Raw genomic sequence first — 25204 nt, forward strand, 5'->3', positions numbered from 1 at the left:
TATAGGAAAAATGCTAACACAAGAGCATTACAATGAATTGCAATAATCTTAATAAATCCACAAGTGAACAAGTAACTAGTTTAGAACAGTAAAAGGGGCTAAAACAAATCCAACTTGATAAATATATTCTAGTACACCCGTAGCCACTGCGGACCACAAGCAAAACAGAGGACAAGAGAGGTGGCCGTCGCCTGAGGAGATTGTAGGGTCTATGGCCTGAAGAGACTATAGGGACCCCATCCCTTCGCTATTTCCCGGTATCGGGCAGCCGGGGCGCATCCAATCCCACGATCGTCGTCGCCCCTAAATCAACACAACAACAACTACCACTGGGCTGGTTTACTCTTCAGGACACAGCGTTAGTGAAGTACTGAGTGCTAGTTATACCCACTGTATGTTCTAGTGTCTTCTGGTGCTTCTGGTAACAATTACTTCCTCTACGGTAGGTAAAATAATTGTTACAAAATACTGTGTATTTTTATCGTATGGTTCGCATTGACAAAGGAATTCGTCACAGTTTTGTTTTGTTCTGTTCTGTTCTTAAACGTTTTATTTACCTGACAACCTGTTGATGATTTCGAGGAGAAACGTCCCCGCAATCCGGTTCCTGACAACGCCTGGTTGTTGGTCTGATCAACCAGGCTGTTCAATGCGGCTGCTCGCCGCCTGACACAGTCACATCCAGGTTGATCAGGTAAGCTTTGAAGGTGCTTCTAGAGTTCTCTTTTCAACACTGCGAGAGGTCGACCAGTTATGTGTAGGGAAAGTGTTTGTAATGCAAAACATGAGGTTATTATATCATGTATTTGATTTCACTTCCCTATGGGATACATGAATAGCATTTAATTTTGTTATCGTATAGCCATTTCTTGAATTTATAGCCAATAATAACCACAATAATACTGTGTCGGCTGACCAGGGGCCGGATTCAGGAAGGTACTTACGAAGGTTTTTCCTCTTAGCTAAGAGCGTTTTCCGTCTTAGCGCCTTCGTGGCGGCTACGTCCGTATTCAATTAACTCCCCTAAGTGGAAAAACCTTCGTAAGTTCATTCCGGGATTTAAGTGTGGTTTCGACCACTCGTAGCTTTACGTAAACTGGATATAAGTCATTTTTTCTCTACTACATAACACTGGGATCGATTTATATTGGAACATGACCAAAATATTATAGCTGGTGAATCTAGTGAAGAGTAGTCCTTCGTGTTAGTTATATATGCATTCTCTGCTTGAAACTTGAAGTAAATATGTGTTTGATGATAGTAGAATTAGTTTTATAATAGCAAGATATTATACCAGTAGTTATTAAGTAAATAAACACTGGTGAACATGAAATATGAGAGGTGATGAGCCCTGCCTGATGGGATCATTTACTATCACCAAATGCGCCTGTTCACCTACTAGTAAGGGTGTACCTTAGCTATACATACCCATTTCTAATTTATTTAGTTTGGTTTTATTTTGAAATTAAATCTGGGTGAGACATAAAAATATGCTGCACAAATGATGTTAGGTAAGGAAAAGGGTAAAAATGTCAAAAACTTTATTCATTGAATACTTAAAGCTATAATTATGACTATATAGACAATTAAAAAAGAGAGAGGGAAGTAGGGGTCCAAGACCTCTTCCTGTTATACAATTTGGGTGTGGAACAAGTAATTATCAAAAGAAGGCACCATGCCGGGAAGGCTATGTAGCAGTAAGGCAGTGAGGTGAGGCAGCTACTTATTTGAGAAATGCTTATTTTATTTACCTTATAAGCTGAGGCAACTTATTTTATTTGAGGAATACTCAGCTGATTCCTCTACATTTAGCATGGAACAAATTTGTGTCCAAGACCTCTTCCTGTTACTCAATTTGGCTGTGTGTAACCAAACTAGAAGTGCTCTACAAATCAAGGGACCCAGAATGTGGAATGACCTCCCGAATCATGTCAAAGGCTGTACCTCTCTCAACCAGTTTAAGAGTTAAACCAAGTACTGCCTAATTAACTCCATGTAACCTAACTTACCTCCTAAATGTCAACCCATGTCTTGCTATTTTTTAAACAACGCTGTTCACCAACATGTGCAATTGCTGATTTATGCTATGTTAACCCCCTTTTTGTATTTTTTATTCCTTCTTTCAACACAATTTATACCTAATCCCGATTACTATTAAGTTTTAGTCTGTTTTTTTCCCCCCACACCTTGCCCGAAATGCTATGAGTATTAGTGGCTTTAGGTATTGTATGTACTAGCTTTGCCTATAAATCCAACATTGTTTGTAAATCAACTGTATGTACTTTTCCTGAATAAAATGTATTTATTATTTATTTTTTAATCAGTAAGTATTAAAAGAAGGCACCAAGCTGGGAAGGCTATGTAGCACCATTGTGTGTAACAATAAACCAAATTTTTTTTAACAAATAATGCACCTGTATGGGAAAACAATTCCTGTCAGCTGTAAAAATATTGATGCAGTTATTTAAATGAAAAATATAATGAAAGAAATATTACTGGTTTATTTTTATCCTATCTTTTTGTACTGTACAGTATATCCAAGGAAGTGAAAAATTGAGACATAATGCACAATTTAATGAATGATTAGCAGTTCAAAAGAAATATGACTTGTATTACATATCAACATGAGATCTTAATGATCCATGGTCAACATGATTTAATAAGGATAATACAGTACTGTATTTGTAATACAAACTACAGTATAATTTAAAATCTTTATTACTGATTTTTTTTTATTAAGAAGATTAGGTATACACAGCAATGTGCTGCTACCCTAGTCTATATGGAATATTACACAGTGTAGATAAAAAACTAGCTATAAATTTATTTAATACAGTACTCCCATCTCACAGGATGGTTAGACATACTGTACATGGAATCAATTTAGAAAATACCAGCCTCAATACAAAAAACAAATCAACTCTGACTAAACAACTCTAAGCAATTTTCACAAGAGGTAAGCACTGAATCATGGAAACATTATATTATAATTACTCTTACCAGTTTCTACAAAACTCCTCTCAAACAATGTATTTTTAAACATGTTTAGGTATACACAGCAATGTGCTGCTTCCCTATTCTGCATAAAGGACCACACAGTGTAGATCAAAAACCAGCTACAAGCTCACCCAACATCCTCACCTCACAGGATGGCCAGTCATACATGGAATCAGGAGAGAACAAAATACTTAATGCTGATCTATTAGCCTCCACTGGCAAAATCTGGGTGCAGCACAAGAATATCTTCCAATATTCCTGAGTGTATGAAGTAATTACAGAGCTCAAAATACCTCATACCATTTGGTATGAAGTCACTGATAACAGGACAATCACAGATATAGTGTTGGAGAGTATGTTCTCTCAAGTAGGACTGAAAACAGATGTTTTTTTTCCACCAAGAGGACTATAAACCCATGGAACCGCCTACCCGCTGAAGCCGTAAATGCCAAATTCCAGCTAAAAAATAGCATTAAGACAATTGGCGGGCCCTTTAACAAGCCGCCGGCTTTCTGTCCTCTTCGAGGTCACTAGATAGTTAGTGGCCCTTGGGTAAATTCAGTAAATATATACAATAATTGTCAGCGCATCTTCCGAGCAACAAGGACAGCTACACAGTATCTCTTAGAATTACGCAGGTAAACAACAAATGTAACATATTTGTTTACTACAATGTCGGTGCTGGCTGTAGAAGTTGAAAAAACATTGTTTTACTTTGAAATATACTAATTTTATAAGAAAATTCGACATAAATAGGAGGCAGTAGAGCTCCGATAAGCCAGCGCTAAATCTTTAATATGAAGAATGTTGCTGCTCTGATTGGCCAAACGAAACACAGTAGTGACCTCTATCGGCACGCAGGTGAACCAACAATTTTCTTCCTAAGTATACCTTATTGAATTGCACCTAAGCATCTTCTTAGGGTGCACTTAGGAACCTTCGTAGCAAACCCACTTACGAAGAAATACACAGAGCTTCCTGAATCTAGGTCCAGGTCTCCTCGTTGCTGGACTGGTCAACCAGGCTGTGAAAAATACAAAAAGGGGGGTTAACATAGCATAAATCAGCAATTGCACATGTTGGTGAACAGCGTTGTTTAAAAAATAGCAAGACATGGGTTGACATTTAGGAGGTAAGTTAGGTTACATGGAGTTAATTAGGCAGTACTTGGTTTAACTCTTAAACTGGTTGAGAGAGGTACAGCCTTTGACATGATTCGGGAGGTCATTCCACATTCTGGGTCCCTTGATTTGTAGAGCACTTCTAGTTTGGTTACACACAGCCAAATTGAGTAACAGGAAGAGGTCTTGGACACAAATTTGTTCCATGCTAAATGTAGAGGAATCAGCTGAGTATTCCTCAAATAAAATAAGTTGCCTCAGCTTATAAGGTAAATAAAATAAGCATTTCTCAAATAAGTAGCTGCCTCACCTCACTGCCTTACTGCTACATAGCCTTCCCGGCATGGTGCCTTCTTTTGATAATTACTTGTTCCACACCCAAATTGTATAACAGGAAGAGGTCTTGGACCCCTACTTCCCTCTCTCTTTTTTAATTGTCTATATAGTCATAATTATAGCTTTAAGTATTCAATGAATAAAGTTTTTGACATTTTTACCCTTTTCCTTACCTAACATCATTTGTGCAGCATATTTTTATTTTGTCTCACCCAGATTTAATTTCAAAATAAAACCAAACTAAATAAATTAGAAATGGGTATGTATAGCTAAGGTACACCCTTACTACTAGGTGAACAGGCGCATTTGGTGATAGTAAATGATCCCATCAGGCAGGGCTCGTCACCTTCTCTCATATTTCATGTTCACCAGTGTTTATTTACTTAATAACTACTGGTATAATATCTTGCTATTATAAAACTAATTCTACTATCATCAAACACATATTTACTTCAAGTTTCAAGCAGAGAATGCATATATAACTAACACGAAGGATTCCTCTTCACTAGATTCACCAGCTATAATATTTTGGTCATGTTCCAATATCATAAATCGATCCCAGTGTTATGTAGTAGAGAAAAAATGACATATCCAGTTTACGTAAAGCTACGAGTGGTCGAAACCACACTTAAATCCAGGAATGAACTTACGAAGGTTTTTCCACTTAGGGTAGTTAATTGAATACGGACGTAGCCGCCACGAAGGCGCCAAGACGGAAAACGCTCTTAGTCAAGAGGAAAAACCTTCGTAAGTACCTTCCTGAATCCGGCCCCAGGTCGTGTAACTTTTTGCACATCCTAGTCCATGGGTTAAGGTGCACATCTGTGGTTATCCACAACATTGGTTCGATCGTGCTGTCCTGCTCTAAAGATTATATCATTGATTTATCACATTGTGTACAATATCTTTATACATTTAATATTTTTTATGTTCGACATACAATACTGTGGTGTAAATACTTTCTAATGAAAGGATTCTAAATGGGAAATTGTAAACAACGCCACACCTTAGGGATGGCATGTGACTGAAAGCTTTATTGTACAGATTTTAATGGACAACATGATCCACAGCATTCACCCTTTATTTGTGCACATGATAGGACATACATTTGTGCATAATTTGATGCAGAAATCCCATGGAAAAAGCACTGTTTGAATTTTTTAGTAATATTAATTTAAAATTATCAGTCTTGGAGGAATTCTGCATTATCTAGATGCCAAATTCATTGTACAGGTCACTGGCTAGATTAAAATCCCTATCTTGGACCAGGTTCCCATGTAGTACAAAATCCACTGAATTTATATTCAATATAGTATTGTATAGTGAATATTCTTTGCTTGAGCCAGTGAGCCCAACCACCTTACTGATACATCTCAGCGTAATACTGTAATGGGAAGGAGAGATACTGTATACAGTACAGTAACGGGAGGAACACGCAGTCAACAAGGTAGTACCGATAAAATCCTGATATACCATATAATTCAACATGACAAATGCACTATTGAAAGGAGAAGATAATTATATATTATGGTAAAAGGTTTACTATGAAATACAAAAGTACATATTTAACAATAATACATATGGCCTGCATTAATATATATTTTATACACTAAGTATAGTACTGTATAAACTGTTATACATACTGTACTTACAACCTGTAACTATATTTTAGAAATTCTAAATTCTGATACAGTCAAAATAAGAAATTAAGGAATGATATGTTTCCTTTGTAACCATAAAACAACAACTTTGCATAACTAAGCAAAATGGAAGAGGAGGCAGTCCTAAAAGAGGAATTAACAATTTACTGTAGAATCTGTCTTTATCCCCATGAACGCCCCTCTGATGGAGTAACCACAACTGAAACCTATTCAGGTAGCCCTATCTTAACATGCTCTTCTGAGTTGTCCTCTTTCCTTTATATCTAAGAATTATTAGCCAGCAGTAACTGGTTGGAGTTAATGTAATTTCATGTTCAAAAAGATATTATGCAGTTGATGTCACCTCGAAGAAAACTATAAAATCAGTGCTAGTGACTGATAACTTTGCCTGTCATCCGATCAGGTGACAGCCTGGCTCTACTGAATGGACAGTACTGTACTGTACTCCAAAAGTCTCCCTTCCCCCATACTGACTGCCTACCATTCCACTCCCAATTCCCTTTCACTCTTCTATTTCTAACGTGGTGATCAAGTCTTCCTTTTATGTCCAATATGGAGGCTATCTACTGTACTAATGTGGTTGTCACTCGAGGATCAACTCGTATGGTACTTCATATTCCAGGATATTTCAAGCTTTGACCTTCATGCTATTGCCTTTTACACTGGCATGAATGACATGATAATGTTATGGGACAATACAAATTTGTCCATTTGTTAAAGAAAAAAAAAGACAAGCTGCTTACAAGAAACTTTTGGATGGGAAGTATAACACAAGAATTATATAGTGCAGGCTACACAAATTAAAAGATTAACAAACCAAGCCATTTTGTAACTCATGCACATCATCAAATGTTGGCACTGTTCCATATTGCACATCATAATACAAACCTGGCACCATTAGCTAGTTTATTAAAACTAAAATTGTCACTGTCATTCAGCAGTACAATTTTAATACAAGTATGGTGAGGCAATTATACATTTCCATTCAACCAAAAACAATCGATAATATAGAACTGTTTATATATTGGACCATGGAGGTGTCATTGGCTGTGGGTTTTGAAGGTAGGACATCACAACTGCAGAAATGGACAACCTGAAATGTTAATATAATTAGTAAATTATTTGTGACAAGCAAATAAAAGTATATTTGTTTAATTATGATAATTTACTTTGAAAATCAGAACTATTAGCCAGTAACAATGGGTTGGATTAATGTAATTTAAATTACATTCAATAACAAAAGACAATTATGCAAGTGTTGTCACCCTTAGGAAAATCATGAAGTCAATGCTATAGTGACTGACAAGTAAGCTCAGAAAACTACTGACAGGGCTCTCCCAAAAATAACAAATCAGAGCAAGAGAGATTGTTGAAACACAGGGAATACAGAGGACATACTCAGCACACAAACACAATAAAGTACATAAATTATTGGGACCATTTGAAGCTCCCAAAATGTACTCTGGAAAGGAGACAAGAGAGGTATCATGTACTGTATACATGGACTGAACTCCAGGTCCAAAATTTGCACAGTATTATAACATAGTGGAGCGAACAATATGGTAGGAAATGCAGAATAGCGCAAGTGAAGAAAAAATGTGCCACAGAAACAGTCATAGAACACTGTATGAATATCCAGGTCCAAAATTTGCACAATATTATAACAGATGCTATACCGATGATGATACTTTTCAAAACGCTTGTGCTCTCTAGAGTGGAGTACTGCTGCACAATGACAGCCCCTTTCAAAGCTGGAGAAATTGCTGACCTGGAGAGTGTGCAGAGATCCTTTACTGCTAGAATCCACTCAGTAAAACATCTAAACTATTGGGACCGACTAAAGAGCCTAAATCTGTACTCCCTTGAGCGCAGGCGGGAGAGATACATAATAATTTACACGTGGAAAATATTAGAGGGGCTGGTCCCAAACCTGCACACAGAAATAACATCACACGAGACCAGAAGACATGGAAGGATGTGCAGAATACCCCCGTTGAAAAGTGGAGGTGCAACAAGTACTCCGAGAGAGAACTCTATCAACATCAGAGGCCCGAGACTGTTCAACACGCTTCCGCTACACATAAGGGGCATAACTGGCCGACCCCTCACAGTGTTCAAGAGAGAACTGGATAAGCACCTCCAAAGGATACCTGATCAACCAGGCTGTGACTCATACGTCAGGCTGCGAGCAGCCGCGTCCAACAGCCTGGTTGATCAGTTCAGCAACCAAGAGGCCTGGTCGACGATCGGGCCGCGGGGACGCTAAGCCCCGGAAGCACCTCAAGGTAACCTCAAGGTAAGGTAAGGTAGTGGAGCGAACAATATGGTAGGAAATGCAGAATAGCGCAAGTGAAGAATAAAGGTGCCACAGGAACAATCATAGAACACTGTATGAATATCAAAGGACCACGGCTCCTTAATATCCTCTCAGCAAATAAAATAAGCATGGCTGGAACAAAAGTATTTCTTCAAGAAAAAATTAGAGTTTCCTGCAAGAAGTGCTGGACTAACTAGATTGTAAGTGGGAATATGGCCCTGCAGGCCACTCCAAGCCAACAGTCTACTGGACCAAGATCTTGCACGTCATGCCTGGCCCAGGCCAGGCTTGGAGAAAAGAAATCCCAGAACCCCCTTATCCAGGTACAAATCCAGATCCAGGTAATGAAATGCCCTTTTCAGGCATGTAGTCAATCGCTCACCTCCCAGTCCTGTTCTCTTCCTTATAGAATATTTGGGGGTTCCATTTGGCTCAACGAGCGGGGATGGCAGGCTAGCTGGGACTTTAGGTGACCTGACCCACCATATGATGGTGGTCAGGCACATCATGGTTCAACCTGTCCTCTTGAAAATAACGTCGCTTTTCGTTCGAATGCATGCTATATCCAAAAATGAACGTAATTTGAAATGAAATTGGCTCACGAAAGTGACATACTGTCGCGTTTTCTCTAAGTCCTCTGGCTTACTTGGAAAGGTTAGGAGAGGAAACTTTCATTTAACATTTTTCATAGCTTTTGAAACTTGAGGACAATTTCCTGCCCTCCTAACCTACGAGAGGACCCTTAACTTACTGTTTTGAAACAAAATCCAAAATTTATTTAAATTTTTTTATTTTTAAATTACGTCCATTTTCGGCCATATGGGCAAACGACCAAATTCAGACGTAATTTGTAAGAGGACAGGTTGCACAGTTAGGGTATTTACCCCGTCGCAATGTTTATTTGCCTTAGTACACCAGGTTTTGGCCTTGTGTAAAGTAAAGTATATGTTAAAATGTGACATGCTATGAGGACAGGTTGTACCTTTATGGGTTTAGTAATATACAAATTTCAGAAGAAAACAAGATAAACCTTACATGAAGCTGCTGAGCATTTGTTTCGTATCGTCATTGACTCTCGAGTTGGCAAAGCTGATGCAGGAGCAGTATAGCACAACCCATGCACACCACTTCAACTGCAAGTAAGAAATAATGAGTTCACTATAGAGTATCATTTATAACAACAATGTCTACAATTTCTATAATCATAGTTTTAATAATACAGTATTTGGAGGATTAAAATTCATAAAGTGAGTAGAAATCACATTCCTCAATATAAGTATTATAAGATTAAAACCCTAAATAAGAAAATGATCCAAGATAAAGTCTGATATTATTTACTTAAAACATGTACTGTACTATATATGTGAAAATTAAGCATTGAATACTGTATAATTAAACATCTTTTTCTGGTAGGCCCTTGATTTACCCATCTTCCACCAGATGACAGCCCTGAGGTTACCTGAGGTTTCAATCAACTTGCCTAAAAGGTCAACACTCCAAAAACGAAGGGTGAACAGGAGCACTGTCCAGAGCGAACGATGCACTAGAACCCCTACCCCAGCCAGGAACCAGGAGATATGGATCTACACATGGCCCAAAGCTGGATCCGAAGAACTCAACTGAAGCAGACTGAGGCTAAAATACTGCACTGCCAGCTATCAAAGATTGATCTACCTTCCCTTCCCGCCCAACCACTTGGGCTAGACAGTAGAGCGAAGGCCCATTTTTTTGCAAGCCGGTTTTCAATCCCCGACTGTCCAAGTGGTTGGGCACAATTTCGTCCCCATGTCCCATCAAAAATCCTTATATTGATCCCTTCCAAATGCTATATAGTTATAATGATTTAGTGATTTCTCCTAATAATTCCCTTCCCTTCCCTTTCCCTCCAGAAAGTAGAGAGGGTGTAAAAAGAGAGGCAAACCGCAAGGAATACAACTAAGAAGATTCCTGATGATCTAGAACTGCACGCTGGAAAGCACGACAGGCCGCATATAGTGTAAATATGCAACCACATCCCACAGCAGCAGCTCAAACAACTAGAGCAATGCTATCAAGGCAATCTTTGAAGACAACACAAATGGTGAAACCAGCTGGGAAGAACCCTGCTCTAAACATAATTACACCTGATCAACCAGCTGTGACTCATACGTCAGGCTGCGAGCAGCCGCATCCAACAGCCTGGTTGATCAGTCCGGCAACCAGGAGGCCTGGTCGACGACCGGGCCGCGGGGACGCTAAGCCCCGGAAGCACCTCAAGGTAACACTGAGAAGAGCTCCAGAGTTGCACAAAAATAGAGACCCTATGCCAAATGGATCTAAAATTTGTGGTCCAACATGATCTATTACAGAATGTACTTATCATTTTGACAATGGCATATGATAGAGCAATCATTGGCAAACAATTCCATTTAAAAATCATAATTACAGTATATGACAATTATTGGTGGTCCCAACATAACATAATGACCAGGATTTACACAAACTCAACCATTCTTGACATAAATCCCAGTAAATTGAGGGTACCGGTAGTATAGTCGAGTTCGTTCTTGACTCGCAATCTAGAATTCTGGGTTCAAATCCCAGGCAACATAGAAATGGCGGGTGTGTATCCTATCACCTAATGTACCTGTTCACCTAGCAGGAAATAGGTACCCAAAAGTCAGTCAGCTTATTGTGGGGTTGCATACTGGGGAGGGTCAGTAATTAGACCCTAGGGATAGGGGGGAAAGGGGGGGGGGGAACCTGGATACAAACCTAACATGTACTGTATGTATAACCTGGCTGCCAGTCCTCCAACACAATGAATTATTATTATTAATAAATTATTCGCAAAAAATTCTTTTATGATGCGTCTTGATTATGGCATATGATACTGATCACGGATAATTTGGTATTAAAATTATAGATGTACACACACACAACTTTATTGAAACCAAACATTCAAAAGGAGAGAACTTTTTCACCAAGGTTGAGAGAGGAAATGAGGAAGGGATAGTCTCACACCCTCCCTCCCTCTTCCCCCATGCCCAGCATTCAGCCGACTGCTGTTGCTTTGTCACACTTTTGGCTCACTTCACTCTCATGCCATAAATTTTTCAGTAAAGTGAAAATGTATTTTGACTTAATTACAATCTTCGGCACAATAATTACCGAATAATGGACATCCATGTTAGTCACAAGGGTCGAGTTGACGGTTCTCCAACCTCCTATCAATTAAAAAACTAGGAAGATCAGACCTATGTGACAGGTATTGAAGTATTATTAGTGTGACTCCAACTGTACACACAGAAGATGATGCAAAGCACCAACATGGCACACGAGTCAGAATCAGACATAACACACACTAAAATACCCAGCAACAGGCCTGGCCACGTGGACCGAGTCCCAAGCAGTACTGATGTAATGGCAACTCAAAAGGAGAAGCCCTGACTAGGACAACACCCAGAATCTTGAAAAATATTACTGGTGGGAATGGGTAATACAAACTAGCTACAAGGCAGAGAGTTGAGAAACTAAATCAGAATGAATGAACAGCTAAGGGCACACAAGATGGGTGCCTTAAACTGACAAGTGAAGCATGAATATAAACAATACAAAAAGCATGGCTCCCACAGAAAATGTTCCCATGAATGCCAACATCACTTACATACAATATACAGTAGTTCATAAAATATGAGTTGAAAACAAAAAAAACTGAGCAAGCTAGTGCCAGGATGAATAGGGATGATAGTGGTAGACAATGGGGATGATACCGTGGGCTTCAGAACAGACCCTATAATGCCAGAAACCCAAAACTTACTCTCATCATTAGACCACACATGCTGAAGATCATGCCTAGTACATTCATGTAGTCAGTAGTTGGATCTTCACCAGGGGCCCCTGGAGTCCCTTGTGCTGATGGTTTGTACCTGTCAATGGTCAAATTACATTATATTGCAGTTGGTATGTATAAAAATGTAATATTAATGCATTATTATTATTACTGTATCAGTAAGGTGTTATTGATCAAATAAGTAACATTAAAGCATGAGTGAGAAGGCAAATAAAATGAATTCAATAAACACAGGTTTTATAATTCTCTTTGCAAGAAGTGATTAGTTATGGAAAATCAGGAGGGAAGATGAGAGAACATATTTCAAATACAAACAACAATGAAGTTCAATAATTACTGTACACAAACCCTCACAAAAGTAACATTATTTGAAAAAAAAAAAAATACAGCACTGAATGTAATGAAACACCATTTTCTGGGTGAGCCCAGAGGCTCCCTGGAGCCTACAAGGCTCTCCACAGAAAAGATTTTGAAAAGTTTTTTACTTGTACCGTACTTAAGTATCATTTCCCATTGGGACAAAGCCAGTTAGGTTTATCAAGGTCCCCTCTAGGCCAACTACTAGTCTTTCCCAAGATGCAACCAACAATAGTTGCCCAACTCCTAGGTACTTATTTACCGCTAGGTGAACACAGGCATCGGGCAAAAGCAAACGTGCCAAACGTCCCTGTCCTGCGGCAGAAATCAATCCCGAACGTTTCAATTGCGAGCTGACTGTGTTGACCACTACACTACAGTATTTTGAGGTTATCTTGAGACGATTTCGGGGCTTAGCGTCCCCGTGGCCCAATCCTCGACCAGGCCTCCTTTTTGTTACACCTCCCCCCAGGAAGCAGCTGTCTAACTCTCAGGTACTTATTTACTGCTAGGTAACAGGGGCATCAGGGTGAAAGAAACTCTGCCCATTTGTTTCCACCTCCACTGGGGATCAAACCCGGAACCTTAGGAATACAAATCCGGAGCGCTGTCCACTCAGCCGTTAGGCCCCCCCTGACACTACAATATTATTCACTACAATGGGTTATTTGTACAAATGAATCGCCATTATCTGTACATTCTTGTAAAGCCACTAACATGCATAGCATTTTAGGCAAATCTTAAAGCTAACGCAAAATTTGCAGTGAATTTTAAATTATTGTACAAGGGAAACAGTTAATCTTAAGAGAACAAATCTACAAGGGGCCGTGACGAGGATTCGAACTTGCGTCCAAGAGCATTCCAGACGCTGCCTTAATCGACTGAGCTACGACATGGTATAAGAATTGCAACCAGAAATTCTTCTGAATTTACTTGGATCCTGCAGCCTCTCCGAGAGACAAACCAGGATTTTACACAACTCCCCCCATGCACTCGAGCTATGTCAATAGGCCGTTCTACCTCTTCGCCCTTACTTCATTATACACAGAAATCACAATAGCGTGACATCTAAGCTAAGCTAATTGTTAAGCGAGAGGTAAGGTAGTAATAAGGGTGATGAGAAATTATGTTGATGGAGTGCATTTGTAGATAGTACAGCACTAGATGAGTAATTAGCACAATGTGGGATACTAAAGTGAAGACATTGGGTTAGGAAATTCCACACATTTGGTCTCTCTATATAGAGACCTGCATAGAGAATCTTAGAGATATTTCAGCAGTGATGTTAATGCAGAACATCACAAACATTCTTATTTCATACAATTCGGAACTTTAAAATCTGAGTTAGTATTAAGGAACAGAGCTTTGCAAGTGTTTATAATGTGAAGAGAATGAAGAGTACAGATTAAATGTTTAGTATGTCCAGGGGTTTGAGCAAAGAGGCTGTATGTTGTCTGAAAACAGAATTTATTATAGTTGAGGGTATCACAGTGTAATCAACTCTCATACCAGGAACAGTTGAGGGCCACAGCACTAACAACACTTCAAACCAGACATGACTTAGCAGACCTCATTGAAATTTTAAAATACTGAACAATTTGGAGGATGTTGATCCAGATAATGTCTTATAAAAGCTCAACAAACCACAACATAGGACTGAAAACAAGAGATGCCTTTTACCCCCATACGGTTATAAACCCATGGAACTGCCTACCTGCCAAACATAATTGCCCAAACTCTTACATTTTAAAATCCAACTGGAAAAAAAAAATCAAGGCAAATGAGGGGACTTTGGACAAGCTTTTCTGTTCTCGTCGAGGCCACTAATACGTTAGTGGCCCTCAGGTAAAGTCGGGTAAAAATCGGTTGCCTTCCCCCTTGACTCCCAATTGGGGATCCTGGGTTCAATTCCCAGTCAGGACAGATATGGCTGGGCACATTTCCTTTCACCTAATTCTTCTGTTCACCTAGCAGTAAACAGGTACTCGGAAATTAAACAACTGTTGTGGGTAGGATGATATAAATACTGTACTTTGTAAAGAAAACCAGATACAGTACTGTAATAACAAAATATATTTAAATTAAGATTATAGTGCATTTTAAAATCTGGTTATGTGGTCGCTGATGGAGAGTTTCCATAAATACGTAACTAACATGAAACTGGCCGCTAACAGTTTCATGTCAATGGCTGCTTCGGCCAGCTGCATTTAGTTCAATAAACATTTCTGTATATTACCTGTTGATGGTTTTAACAGTTCTTCACACACAGCCTGGCCTTTATACGGGTCATGAAAGGTCTACCAGAACCTAGTGAGTTACTTGAAACACCTAACATTTTTATGCAAACTTTGTACAAAATTATTAATTACTACTATACACTGATAACACAACTGTTGTTTTCCAATAGTTGTGTTAGTCCTACATTGCTTTTTTATCACTAGTAAAACGGTCTGTAATAATGTGTCACCCTGTACACATGACTGTTCACCAATGGATTGGAAAATTTACCTAACCTTACCCAGGCTAACTCAAACCAACCAAGCCTAACACAGCCTAACGTATCAAACTTTATGGATGGTACTTTTTGGACATGAAATAATTCGACGATGCTCGTTTTCCCGTTTGTTAAAACCGTATACACTATACTGTTATGGTAGGATGTATTAGGTTAGGTTAAGCTGTACTGGACTCCATTGGTTTGGGTTAGGTTGATTCTTGGTTTGGTTAGTTTAGGTTGGGTTGAGCTAGGTTATCTCGAGATGATTTCGGGGCTTAGCGTCCCCGCGGCCCGGTCCTCGATCAGGCCTCCTTTTTTGTTACACCCCCACCAGGAAGCAGCCCGTAGCAACTGTCTAACTCCCAGGAACCTATTTACTGCTAGGTAACAGGGGCATCAGGATGAAAAACATTTTGCCCATTTGTCTCTGCCTTCACCGGGGATCGAACCCGGAAACCCTAGGTTAGATAGGTTTTAACACTTGTTTGCGAGTCATCATGTATGTGGTATGACTTGTATCTGATTTAATATGGTCTTATCTGTCAAAACTAAAAATTAAGTAAAAATCTTATATACCTTCTTGTATATAAATAAATAAATGAGCTTTGTTTAACCCTCGCCATTTCTTTTCAAACTCCAAACAAAATGGGAGTAAAAAATCATTTCAACAAGGCTAGTTTTCTGATAAAAATGTACTACTAAGTTAGACTTGGTTATGTTATATGGATTAGGTTGTTTTATCATTAATCATTATCGTTTTAAGTCTGCTAACTAAGCATCTTGTATACGTAATGACCTATACCCCCTACAGCAAAAATACCGAACTATAATACCCTAAATCCCACCCATATAGGTGTACAGACAAGTAATTCTTTAAACATCACACCAAAGCATTGTTCAGAGACAAGAAAACCCATGCCTATATAAGAACGAATTGTCCATATGATGACCTACTAACTTCCTCCCCCACACACACACAGATCCTCATCATTACACAATAATAACATCTTGCACTACAATATCCCCCCTACATTCACTTACCTAACAATCTTATCCACTCTCCGTGGGTCAGAGCTGTTGTTTGACGTCTGCATTTTGAGTGGGAATGTTGCTGGCGAGCTGCTCCTGTATGTCGTCTGCTGGTCCACAACAGTGCTGGTGGAGGCCGAGGGTTCCGGGCCACGGGGACCTCGGTTGCCAGATCCAAACTGCGGTAAGTACCGAATTTGTAATAAGAGTAATATATATATATGATATATAATGTATATATTGTTAAATATGACCGAAAAGGTAAGATTAATAATTCTACCACGAATTCTCAATATTTCTTATGTTTCTTTTTTACTGTGGATGGTAATTGAAAAATCAATTCTCCAAAATTCATTTTTATTTCTAGTCTGACGCGAGGCTTGAACGCGTTTCGTAATAACTTGTTACATTTTCAGAGACTTTAGTTTATACACACACAACTGTAACCTGAGAACACTAAACAGAGTTTTACTTATGCTAACATTAAACAGCTTGTCTTATATACTCGCATTTGGGTGAGGTGATGTGTTGCAACAGTTTTGGAAGAGGTGAACAAACTTTTGACCAACGCAGAACACGGAACAATGGGTATAAATTGGATAAATGAGAGGGAAGAATGGAAGTAACTGCAAAGGGCCTATTGACCCATACTTCCTCTTGATGCTTCTATATTGGTACGGAGTCTTCAAGTGGGTAGAATATAGTTGTGCATCAATTGGCTGTTGATTGCTGGTGTTGACTTCTTGATGTGTAGTGCCTCACAGATGTCAAGCTGCCTGCTATCGCTGTATCAATCGATGATTTCTGTGTTGTTTGTTAAGACTTCTCTGGTGATGGCCTGGTTGTGGGAAGAGATATGTTTCTTAATGGAGCCCTGTTGCTTATGCATTGTTAATCGCCTGGAAAGAGATGTTGTTGTCTTGCCTATATACTGAGTTCTTTGAGGCTTACAATCCCCAAGTGGGCATTCGAAGTTATAGACGACGTTAGTCTCCTTCCTTTAAGGTGTTCTGCTTTGTGTCAGGAGAGTTTTTCATGAGTAGGTTGGCTGTTTTTTTGGTTTTATAGTAAATTGTCAATTGTATCTTCTGATTTTTGTCTGTAGGGATAACGTTCCTATTAACAATATCTTTCAGGACCCTTTCCTCCGTTTTATGAGCTGTGGAAAAGAAGTTCCTGTAAAATAGTCTAATAGGGGGTACAGGTGTTGTGTTAGTTGACTCTTCAGAGGTTGCATGGTATTTCACCTTCCCTTTTTATGTCTTCAACGAAACCATTGGAGAAGCCGTTGTTAACTAGGACCTGCCTTACCCTACAGAGTTCTTCATCGACTTGCTTCCATCCTGAGCTGTGGCTTAGAGCACGGTCGACATAAGCGTAGACAACATTCCCCTTGTACTTGTCTGGGCAGCCAACCCTATGCCCTACCAAGAACCCACCCGAAGCCGGACAGACACCCACCTGGAGCCCGAACAGTCACCCACCCGGAGCCCGCCAGCTGAGTGAACCGGGGCCCGCCAGTTGAATGAACTGGAACCCATCAGTTGAGTACCTGGAGCCTGCCCCGAGCCCGACCAAGAACCCACCCAGAGCACTACCGAGAACCCACCCCGATCCCTACAGAGAACCCACCCCAAGCCCTACAGAGAGCCCGACCAAGAACCTACCCCGAGCCCTACAGAGGTACCCCAAGCCCGAGAGCCCACCCCGAGCTTGACAACCGAGAGCTAACCCTAAGCCCTACCAAGAACCCACCCCCAAGCCCTACCAAGAACCCAGCCCCAAGACCTACCAAGAACCCACCCCCAAGCCCTACCAAGAACCCACCCCCAAGCCCTACCAAGAACCTACCCCCAAGCCCTACCAAGAACCCACCCCCAAGCCCTACCAAGAACCCACCCCCAAGCCCTACCAAGAACCCAGCCCCAATACCTACCAAGAACCCACCCCAAGCCCTACCAAGAACCCACCCCAAGCCCTACCAAGAACCCACCCGAAGCCGGACAGACACCCACCTGGAGCCCGAACAGTCAAACACCCGGAGCCCGCCAGTTTAGTAAACCGGAGCCCGCCAGTTGAGTGAACCGGAGCCCGCCAGTTGTGTGAACTGGAACCCGTCAGTTGAGTACCTGGAGCCTGCCCCGAGCCCGACCGAGAACCCACCCAGAGCCCTAACGAGAACTCACCCCGATCCCTACAGAGAACCCACCCTGAGCCCGACCAAGAACCTACCCCGAGCCCTACAGAGGTTCCCCAAGCCCGAGAGCCTATCCCGATCCTGAAAGAGCCCACCCCGAGCCCTACCGAGAACCCACCCCCAAGCCCTACCGAGAACCCACCCCCAAGCCCTACCGAGAACCCACCCCCCAAGCCCTACCGAGAACCCACCCCCAAGCCCTACCGAGAACCCACCCCCAAGCCCTACCAAAACCCACCCCCAAGCCCTACCAAGAACCCAGCCCTAATACCTACCAAGAACCCACCCCAAGCCCTACCAAGAACCCACCCGAAGCTGGACAGACACCCACCTGGAGCCCGAACAGTCACCCACCCGGAGCCCGACCAGTCAAACACCCGGAGCCCGCCAGTTTAGTAAACCGGAGCCCGCCAGTTGAGTGAACCGGAGCCCGCCAGTTGAGTGAACTGGAACCCGTCAGTTGAGTACCTGGAGCCCGCCCCGAGCCCTACCGAGAACCCACCCTGAGCCCGACCAAGAACCTACCCCGAGCCCTACAGAGGTTCCCCAAGCCCGAGAGCCTATCCCGATCCCAAAAGAGCCCACCCCGAGCCTGACCGGGAGCCAACCCCAAACCCTACCAAGAACCCACCCCCAAGCCCTACCAAGAACCCACCCCCAAGCCCTACCAAGAACCCACCCCTAATACCTACCAAGAACCCACCCCAAGTCCTAACAAGAACCCACCCGAAGCTGGACAGACACCCACCTGAAGCCCGAACAGTCACCCACCCGGAGCCCGACCAGTCAAACACCCGGAGCCCGCCAGTTTAGTAAACCGGAGCCCGCCAGTTGAGTGAACCGGAGCCCGCCAGTTGAGTGAACTGGAACCCGTCAGTTGAGTACCTGGAGCCTGCCCCGAGCCCTACCGAGAACCCACCCTGAGCCCGACCAAGAACCTACCCCGAGCCCTACAGAGGTTCCCCAAGCCCGAGAGCCTATCCCGATTCCGAAAGAGCCCACCCCGACCCCTACCGAGAACCCACCCCCCAAGCCCTACCGAGAACCCATCCCGCCAAGCCCTACCGAGAACCCACCCCCCAAGCCCTACCGAGAACCCCCCCCCCAAGCCCTACCGAGAACCCACCCCCCCAAGCCCTACCGAGAACCCACCCACCCAAGCCCTACCGAGAACCCACCCCCCCAAACCCTACCGAGAACCCACTCCCCAAGCCCTACCGAGAACCCAGCCCAAAGCCCTACCGAGAACCCAGCCCAAAGCCCTACCGAGAACCCAGCCCAAAGCCCTACCGAGAACGTAGCCCAAAGCCCTACCGAGAACCCAGCCCCAATACCAACCAAGAACCCACCCCAAGCCCTACCAAGGACCCACCCGAAGCCGGACAGACACCCACCTGGAGCCCGAACAGTCACCCACTCGGAGCCCGACCAGCCAAACACCCGAAGCCCGCCAGTTTAGTAAACCGGAGCCCGCCAGTTGAGTGAACCGGAGCCCGCCAGTTGAGTGAACTCGAACCCGTCAGTTGAGTACCTGGAGCCCGCCCCGAGCCCTACCGAGAACCCACCCTGAGCCCGACCAAGAACCTACCCCGAGCCCTACAGAGGTTCCCCAAGCCCGAGAGCCTATCCCGATTCCGAAAGAGCCCACCCCGACCCCTACCGAGAACCCACCCCCCAAGCCCTACCGAGAACCCCCCCCCCCAAGCCCTACCGAGAACCCACCCCCCAAGCCCTACCGAGAACCAAACCCCCCCAAGCCCTACCGAGAACCCACCCCCCAAGCCCTACCGAGAACCCACCCCCCCAAGCCCTACCGAGAACCCACTCCCCCAAGCCCTACCGAGAACCCACTCCCCCAAGCCCTACCGAGAACCCACCCCCCCAAGCCCTACCGAGAACCCACCCCCCCACACCCTACCGAGAACCCACCCCCCAAGCCCTACCGAGAACCCAGCCCAAAGCCCTACCGAGAACCCAGCCCAAAGCCCTACCGAGAACCCACCCTGAGCCCGACCAAGAACCTACCCCGAGCCCTACAGAGGTTCCCCAAGCCCGAGAGCCTATCCCGATCCCAAAAGAGCCCACCCCGAGCCTGACCGGGAGCCAACCCCAAACCCTACCAAGAACCCACCCCCAAGCCCTACCAAGAACCCACCCCCAAGCCCTACCAAGAACCCACCCCTAATACCTACCAAGAACCCACCCCAAGTCCTACCAAGAACCCACCCGAAGCTGGACAGACACCCACCTGGAGCCCGAACAGTCACCCACCCGGAGCCCGACCAGTCAAACACCCGGAGCCCGCCAGTTTAGTAAACCGGAGCCCGCCAGTTGAGTGAACCGGAGCCCGCCAGTTGAGTGAACTGGAACCCGTCAGTTGAGTACCTGGAGCCCGCCCCGAGCCCTACCGAGAACCCACCCTGAGCCCGACCAAGAACCTACCCCGAGCCCTACAGAGGTTCCCCAAGCCCGAGAGCCTATCCCGATCCCAAAAGAGCCCACCCCGAGCCTTACCGAGAACCCACCCCCCAAGCCCTACCGAGAACCCACGCCCCAAGCCCTACCGAGAACCCACCCCCCAAGCCCTACCAAAACCCACCCCCAAGCCCTACCAAGAACCCAGCCCTAATACCTACCAAGAACCCACCCCAAACCCTACCAAGAACCCACCCGAAGCTGGACAGACACCCACCTGGAGCCCGAACAGTCACCCACCCGGAGCCCGACCAGTCAAACACCCGGAGCCCGCCAGTTTAGTAAACCGGAGCCCGCCAGTTGAGTGAACCGGAGCCCGCCAGTTGAGTGAACTGGAACCCGTCAGTTGAGTACCTGGAGCCCGCCCCGAGCCCTACCGAGAACCCACCCTGACCCCGACCAAGAACCTACCTCGAGCCCTACAGAGGTTCCCCAAGCCCGAGAGCCTATCCCGATCCCGAAAGAGCCCACCCTGAGCCTGACCGGGAGCCAACCCCAAACCCTACCAAGAACCCACCCCCAAGCCCTACCAAGAACCCTGCCCTAATACCTACCAAGAACCCTGCCCTAATACCTACCAAGAACCCACCCCAAGCCCTACCAAGAACCCACCCGAAGCCGGACAGACACCCACCTGGAGCCCGAACAGTCACCCACCCGGAGCCCGACCAGTCAAACACCCGGAGCCCGCCAGTTTAGTAAACCGGAGCCCGCCAGTTGAGTGAACCGGAGCCCGCCAGTTGAGTGAACTGGAACCCGTCAGTTGAGTACCTGGAGCCCGCCCCGAGCCCTACCGAGAACCCACCCTGAGCCCGACCAAGAACCTACCCCGAGCCCTACAGAGGTTCCCCAAGCAAGAGAGCCTATCCCGATCCCGAAAGAGCCCACCCCGAGCCTGACCGGGAGCCAACCCCAAACCCTACCAAGAACCCACCCCCAAGCCCTACCAAGAACCCAGCCCTAATACCTACCAAGAACCCACCCCAAGCCCTACCAAGAACCCACCCGAAGCTGGACAGACACCCACCTGGAGCCCGAACAGTCACCCACCCGGAGCCCGACCAGTCAAACACCCGGAGCCCGCCAGTTTAGTAAACCGGAGCCCGCCAGTTGAGTGAACCGGAGCCCGCCAGTTGAGTGAACTGGAACCCGTCAGTTGAGTACCTGGAGCCCGCCCCGAGCCCTACCGAGAACCCACCCTGAGCCCGACCAAGAACCTACCCCGAGCCCTACAGAGGTTCCCCAAGCCCGAGAGCCTATCCCGATCCCAAAAGAGCCCACCCCGAGCCCTACCGAGAACCCACCCCCCAAGCCCTACCGAGAACCCACCCCTCAAGCCCTACCGAGAACCCACCCCCCAAGCCCTACCAAAACCCACCCCCAAGCCCTACCAAGAACCCAGCCCTAATACCTACCAAGAACCCACCCCAAGCCCTACCAAGAACCCACCCGAAGCTGGACAGACACCCACCTGGAGCCCGAACAGTCACCCACCCGGAGCCCGACCAGTCAAACAACCGGAGCCCGCCAGTTCAGTAAACCGGAGCCCGCCAGTTGAGTGAACCAGAGCCCGCCAGTTGAGTGAACTGGAACCCGTCGGTTGAGTACCTGGAGCCCGCCCCGAGCCCTACCGAGAACCCACCCTGAGCCCGACCAAGAACCTACCCCGAGCCCTACAGAGGTTCCCCAAGCCCGAGAGCCTATCCCGATCCCGAAAGAGCCCACCCCGAGCCTGACCGGGAGCCAACCCCAAACCCTACCAAGAACCCACCCCCAAGCCCTACCAAGAACCCTGCCCTAATACCTATCAAGAACCCACCCGAAGCCGGACAGACACCCACCTGGAGCCCGAACAGTCACCCACCCGGAGCCCGACCAGTCAAACACCCGGAGCCCGCCAGTTTAGTAAACCGGAGCCCGCCAGTTGAGTGAACCGGAGCCCGCCAGTTGAGTGAACTGGAACCCGTCAGTTGAGCACCTGGAGCCCGCCCCGAGCCCTACCGAGAACCCACCCTGAGCCCGACCAAGAACCTACCCCGAGCCCTACAGATGTTCCCCAAGCCCGAGAGCCTATCCCGATCCCGAAAGAGCCCACCCCGAGCCTGACCGGGAGCCAACCCCAAACCCTACCAAGAACCCACCCCCAAGCCCTACCAAGAACCCAGCCCTAATACCTACCAAGAACCCACCCCAAGCCCTACCAAGAACCCACCCGAAGCTGGACAGACACCCACCTGGAGCCCGAACAGTCACCCACCCGGAGCCCGACCAGTCAAACACCCGGAGCCCGCCAGTTTAGTAAACCGGAGCCCGCCAGTTGAGTGAACCGGAGCCCGCCAGTTGAGTGAACTGGAACCCGTCAGTTGAGTACCTGGAGCCCGCCCCGAGCCCTACCGAGAACCCACCCTGAGCCCGACCAAGAACCTACCCCGAGCCCTACAGAGGTTCCCCACGCCCGAGAGCCTATCCCGATCCCAAAAGAGCCCACCCCGAGCCCTACCGAGAACCCACCCCCCAAGCCCTACCGAGAACCCACCCCCCAAGCCCTACCGAGAACCCACCCCCCAAGCCCTACCGAGAACCCACCCCCCATGCCCTACCAAAACCCACCCCCAAGCCCTACCAAGAACCCAGCCCTAATACCTACCAAGAACCTACCCCAAGCCCTACCAAGAACCCACCCGAAGCTGGACAGACACCCACCTGGAGCCCGAACAGTCACCCACCCGGAGCCCGACCAGTCAAACACCTGGAGCCCGCCAGTTTAGTAAACCGGAGCCCGCCAGTTGAGTGAACCGGAGCCCGCCAGTTGAGTGAATTGGAACCCGTCAGTTGAGTACCTGGAGCCCGCCCCGAGCCCTACCGAGAAACCACCCTGAGCCCGACCAAGAACCTACCCCGAGCCCTACAGAGGTTCCCCAAGCCCGAGAGCCTATCCCGATTCCGAAAGAGCCCACCCCGACCCCTACCGAGAACCCACCCCCCAAGCCCTACCGAGAACCACCCCCCCCCCAAGCCCTACCGAGAACCCACCCCCCAAGCCCTACCGAGAACCAAACCCCCCCAAGCCCTACCGAGAACCCACCCCCCAAGCCCTACCGAGAACCCACCCCCCCAAGCCCTACCGAGAACCCACTCCCCCAAGCCCTACCGAGAACCCACCCCCCCAAGCCCTACCGAGAACCCACCCCCCCACACCCTACCGAGAACCCACCCCACAAGCCCTACCGAGAACCCAGCCCAAAGCCCTACCGAGAACCCAGCCCAAAGCCCTACCGAGAACCCACCCTGAGCCCGACCAAGAACCTACCCCGAGCCCTACAGAGGTTCCCCAAGCCCGAGAGCCTATCCCGATCCCAAAAGAGCCCACCCCGAGCCTGACCGGGAGCCAACCCCAAACCCTACCAAGAACCCACCCCCAAGCCCTACCAAGAACCCACCCCCAAGCCCTACCAAGAACCCACCCCTAATACCTACCAAGAACCCACCCCAAGTCCTACCAAGAACCCACCCGAAGCTGGACAGACACCCACCTGGAGCCCGAACAGTCACCCACCCGGAGCCCGACCAGTCAAACACCCGGAGCCCGCCAGTTTAGTAAACCGGAGCCCGCCAGTTGAGTGAACCGGAGCCCGCCAGTTGAGTGAACTGGAACCCGTCAGTTGAGTACCTGGAGCCCGCCCCGAGCCCTACCGAGAACCCACCCTGAGCCCGACCAAGAACATACCCCGAGCCCTACAGAGGTTCCCCAAGCCCGAGAGCCTATCCCGATCCCAAAAGAGCCCACCCCGAGCCTTACCGAGAACCCACTCCCCAAGCCCTACCGAGAACCCACCCCCCAAGCCCTACCGAGAACCCACCCCCCAAGCCCTACCGAGAACCCACCCCCCAAGCCCTACCAAAACCCACCCCCAAGCCCTACCAAGAACCCAGCCCTAATACCTACCAAGAACCCACCCCAAACCCTACCAAGAACCCACCCGAAGCTGGACAGACACCCACCCGAAGCTGGACAGACACCCACCTGGAGCCCGAACAGTCACCCACCCGGAGCCCGACCAGTCAAACACCCGGAGCCCGCCAGTTTAGTAAACCGGAGCCCGCCAGTTGAGTGAACCGGAGCCCGCCAGTTGAGTGAACTGGAACCCGTCAGTTGAGTACCTGGAGCCCGCCCCGAGCCCTACCGAGAACCCACCCTGAGCCCGACCAAGAACCTACCTCGAGCCCTACAGAGGTTCCCCAAGCCCGAGAGCCTATCCCGATCCCGAAAGAGCCCACCCCGAGCCTGACCGGGAGCCAACCCCAAACCCTACCAAGAACCCACCCCCAAGCCCTACCAAGAACCCTGCCCTAATACCTACCAAGAACCCACCCCAAGCCCTACC

The 25204-nt window shown here is 46.4% G+C and overlaps 1 protein-coding gene and 2 long non-coding RNA genes across 3 annotated transcripts in view; 2 read left to right on the top strand and 1 right to left on the bottom strand.

The window, feature by feature from the left end:
- LOC123770284 (uncharacterized) lies at nucleotides 1–14711 on the top strand. Its single transcript, XR_006774322.2, has 3 exons — nucleotides 1–442; nucleotides 9446–9571; nucleotides 9873–14711. It is a non-coding gene; the product is annotated as an uncharacterized lncRNA (long non-coding RNA).
- The window catches only part of LOC138373600 (uncharacterized), a 449843-nt gene that overhangs the window by 390627 nt on the left and 34012 nt on the right, over nucleotides 1–25204 (top strand). The gene's annotated exons all lie outside the window — the stretch shown is intronic.
- The window catches only part of LOC123770283 (protein Asterix-like), a 26943-nt gene continuing 7711 nt past the window's right edge, over nucleotides 5973–25204 (bottom strand). The window contains exons 2-5 of the mRNA XM_045761989.2: nucleotides 16160–16326; nucleotides 12232–12340; nucleotides 9468–9565; nucleotides 5973–7208 (exon numbers count right to left, since the gene is read on the bottom strand). Coding sequence (XP_045617945.1) covers nucleotides 7133–7208; nucleotides 9468–9565; nucleotides 12232–12340; nucleotides 16160–16212 — 336 coding nt within the window. The 5' untranslated portion in view covers nucleotides 16213–16326 and the 3' untranslated portion in view covers nucleotides 5973–7132. The remainder of the gene's footprint in view (nucleotides 7209–9467; nucleotides 9566–12231; nucleotides 12341–16159; nucleotides 16327–25204) is intronic.

Source organism: Procambarus clarkii, chromosome 42, assembly GCF_040958095.1.
Source record: "Procambarus clarkii isolate CNS0578487 chromosome 42, FALCON_Pclarkii_2.0, whole genome shotgun sequence".
Taxonomy (NCBI): domain Eukaryota; kingdom Metazoa; phylum Arthropoda; class Malacostraca; order Decapoda; family Cambaridae; genus Procambarus; species Procambarus clarkii.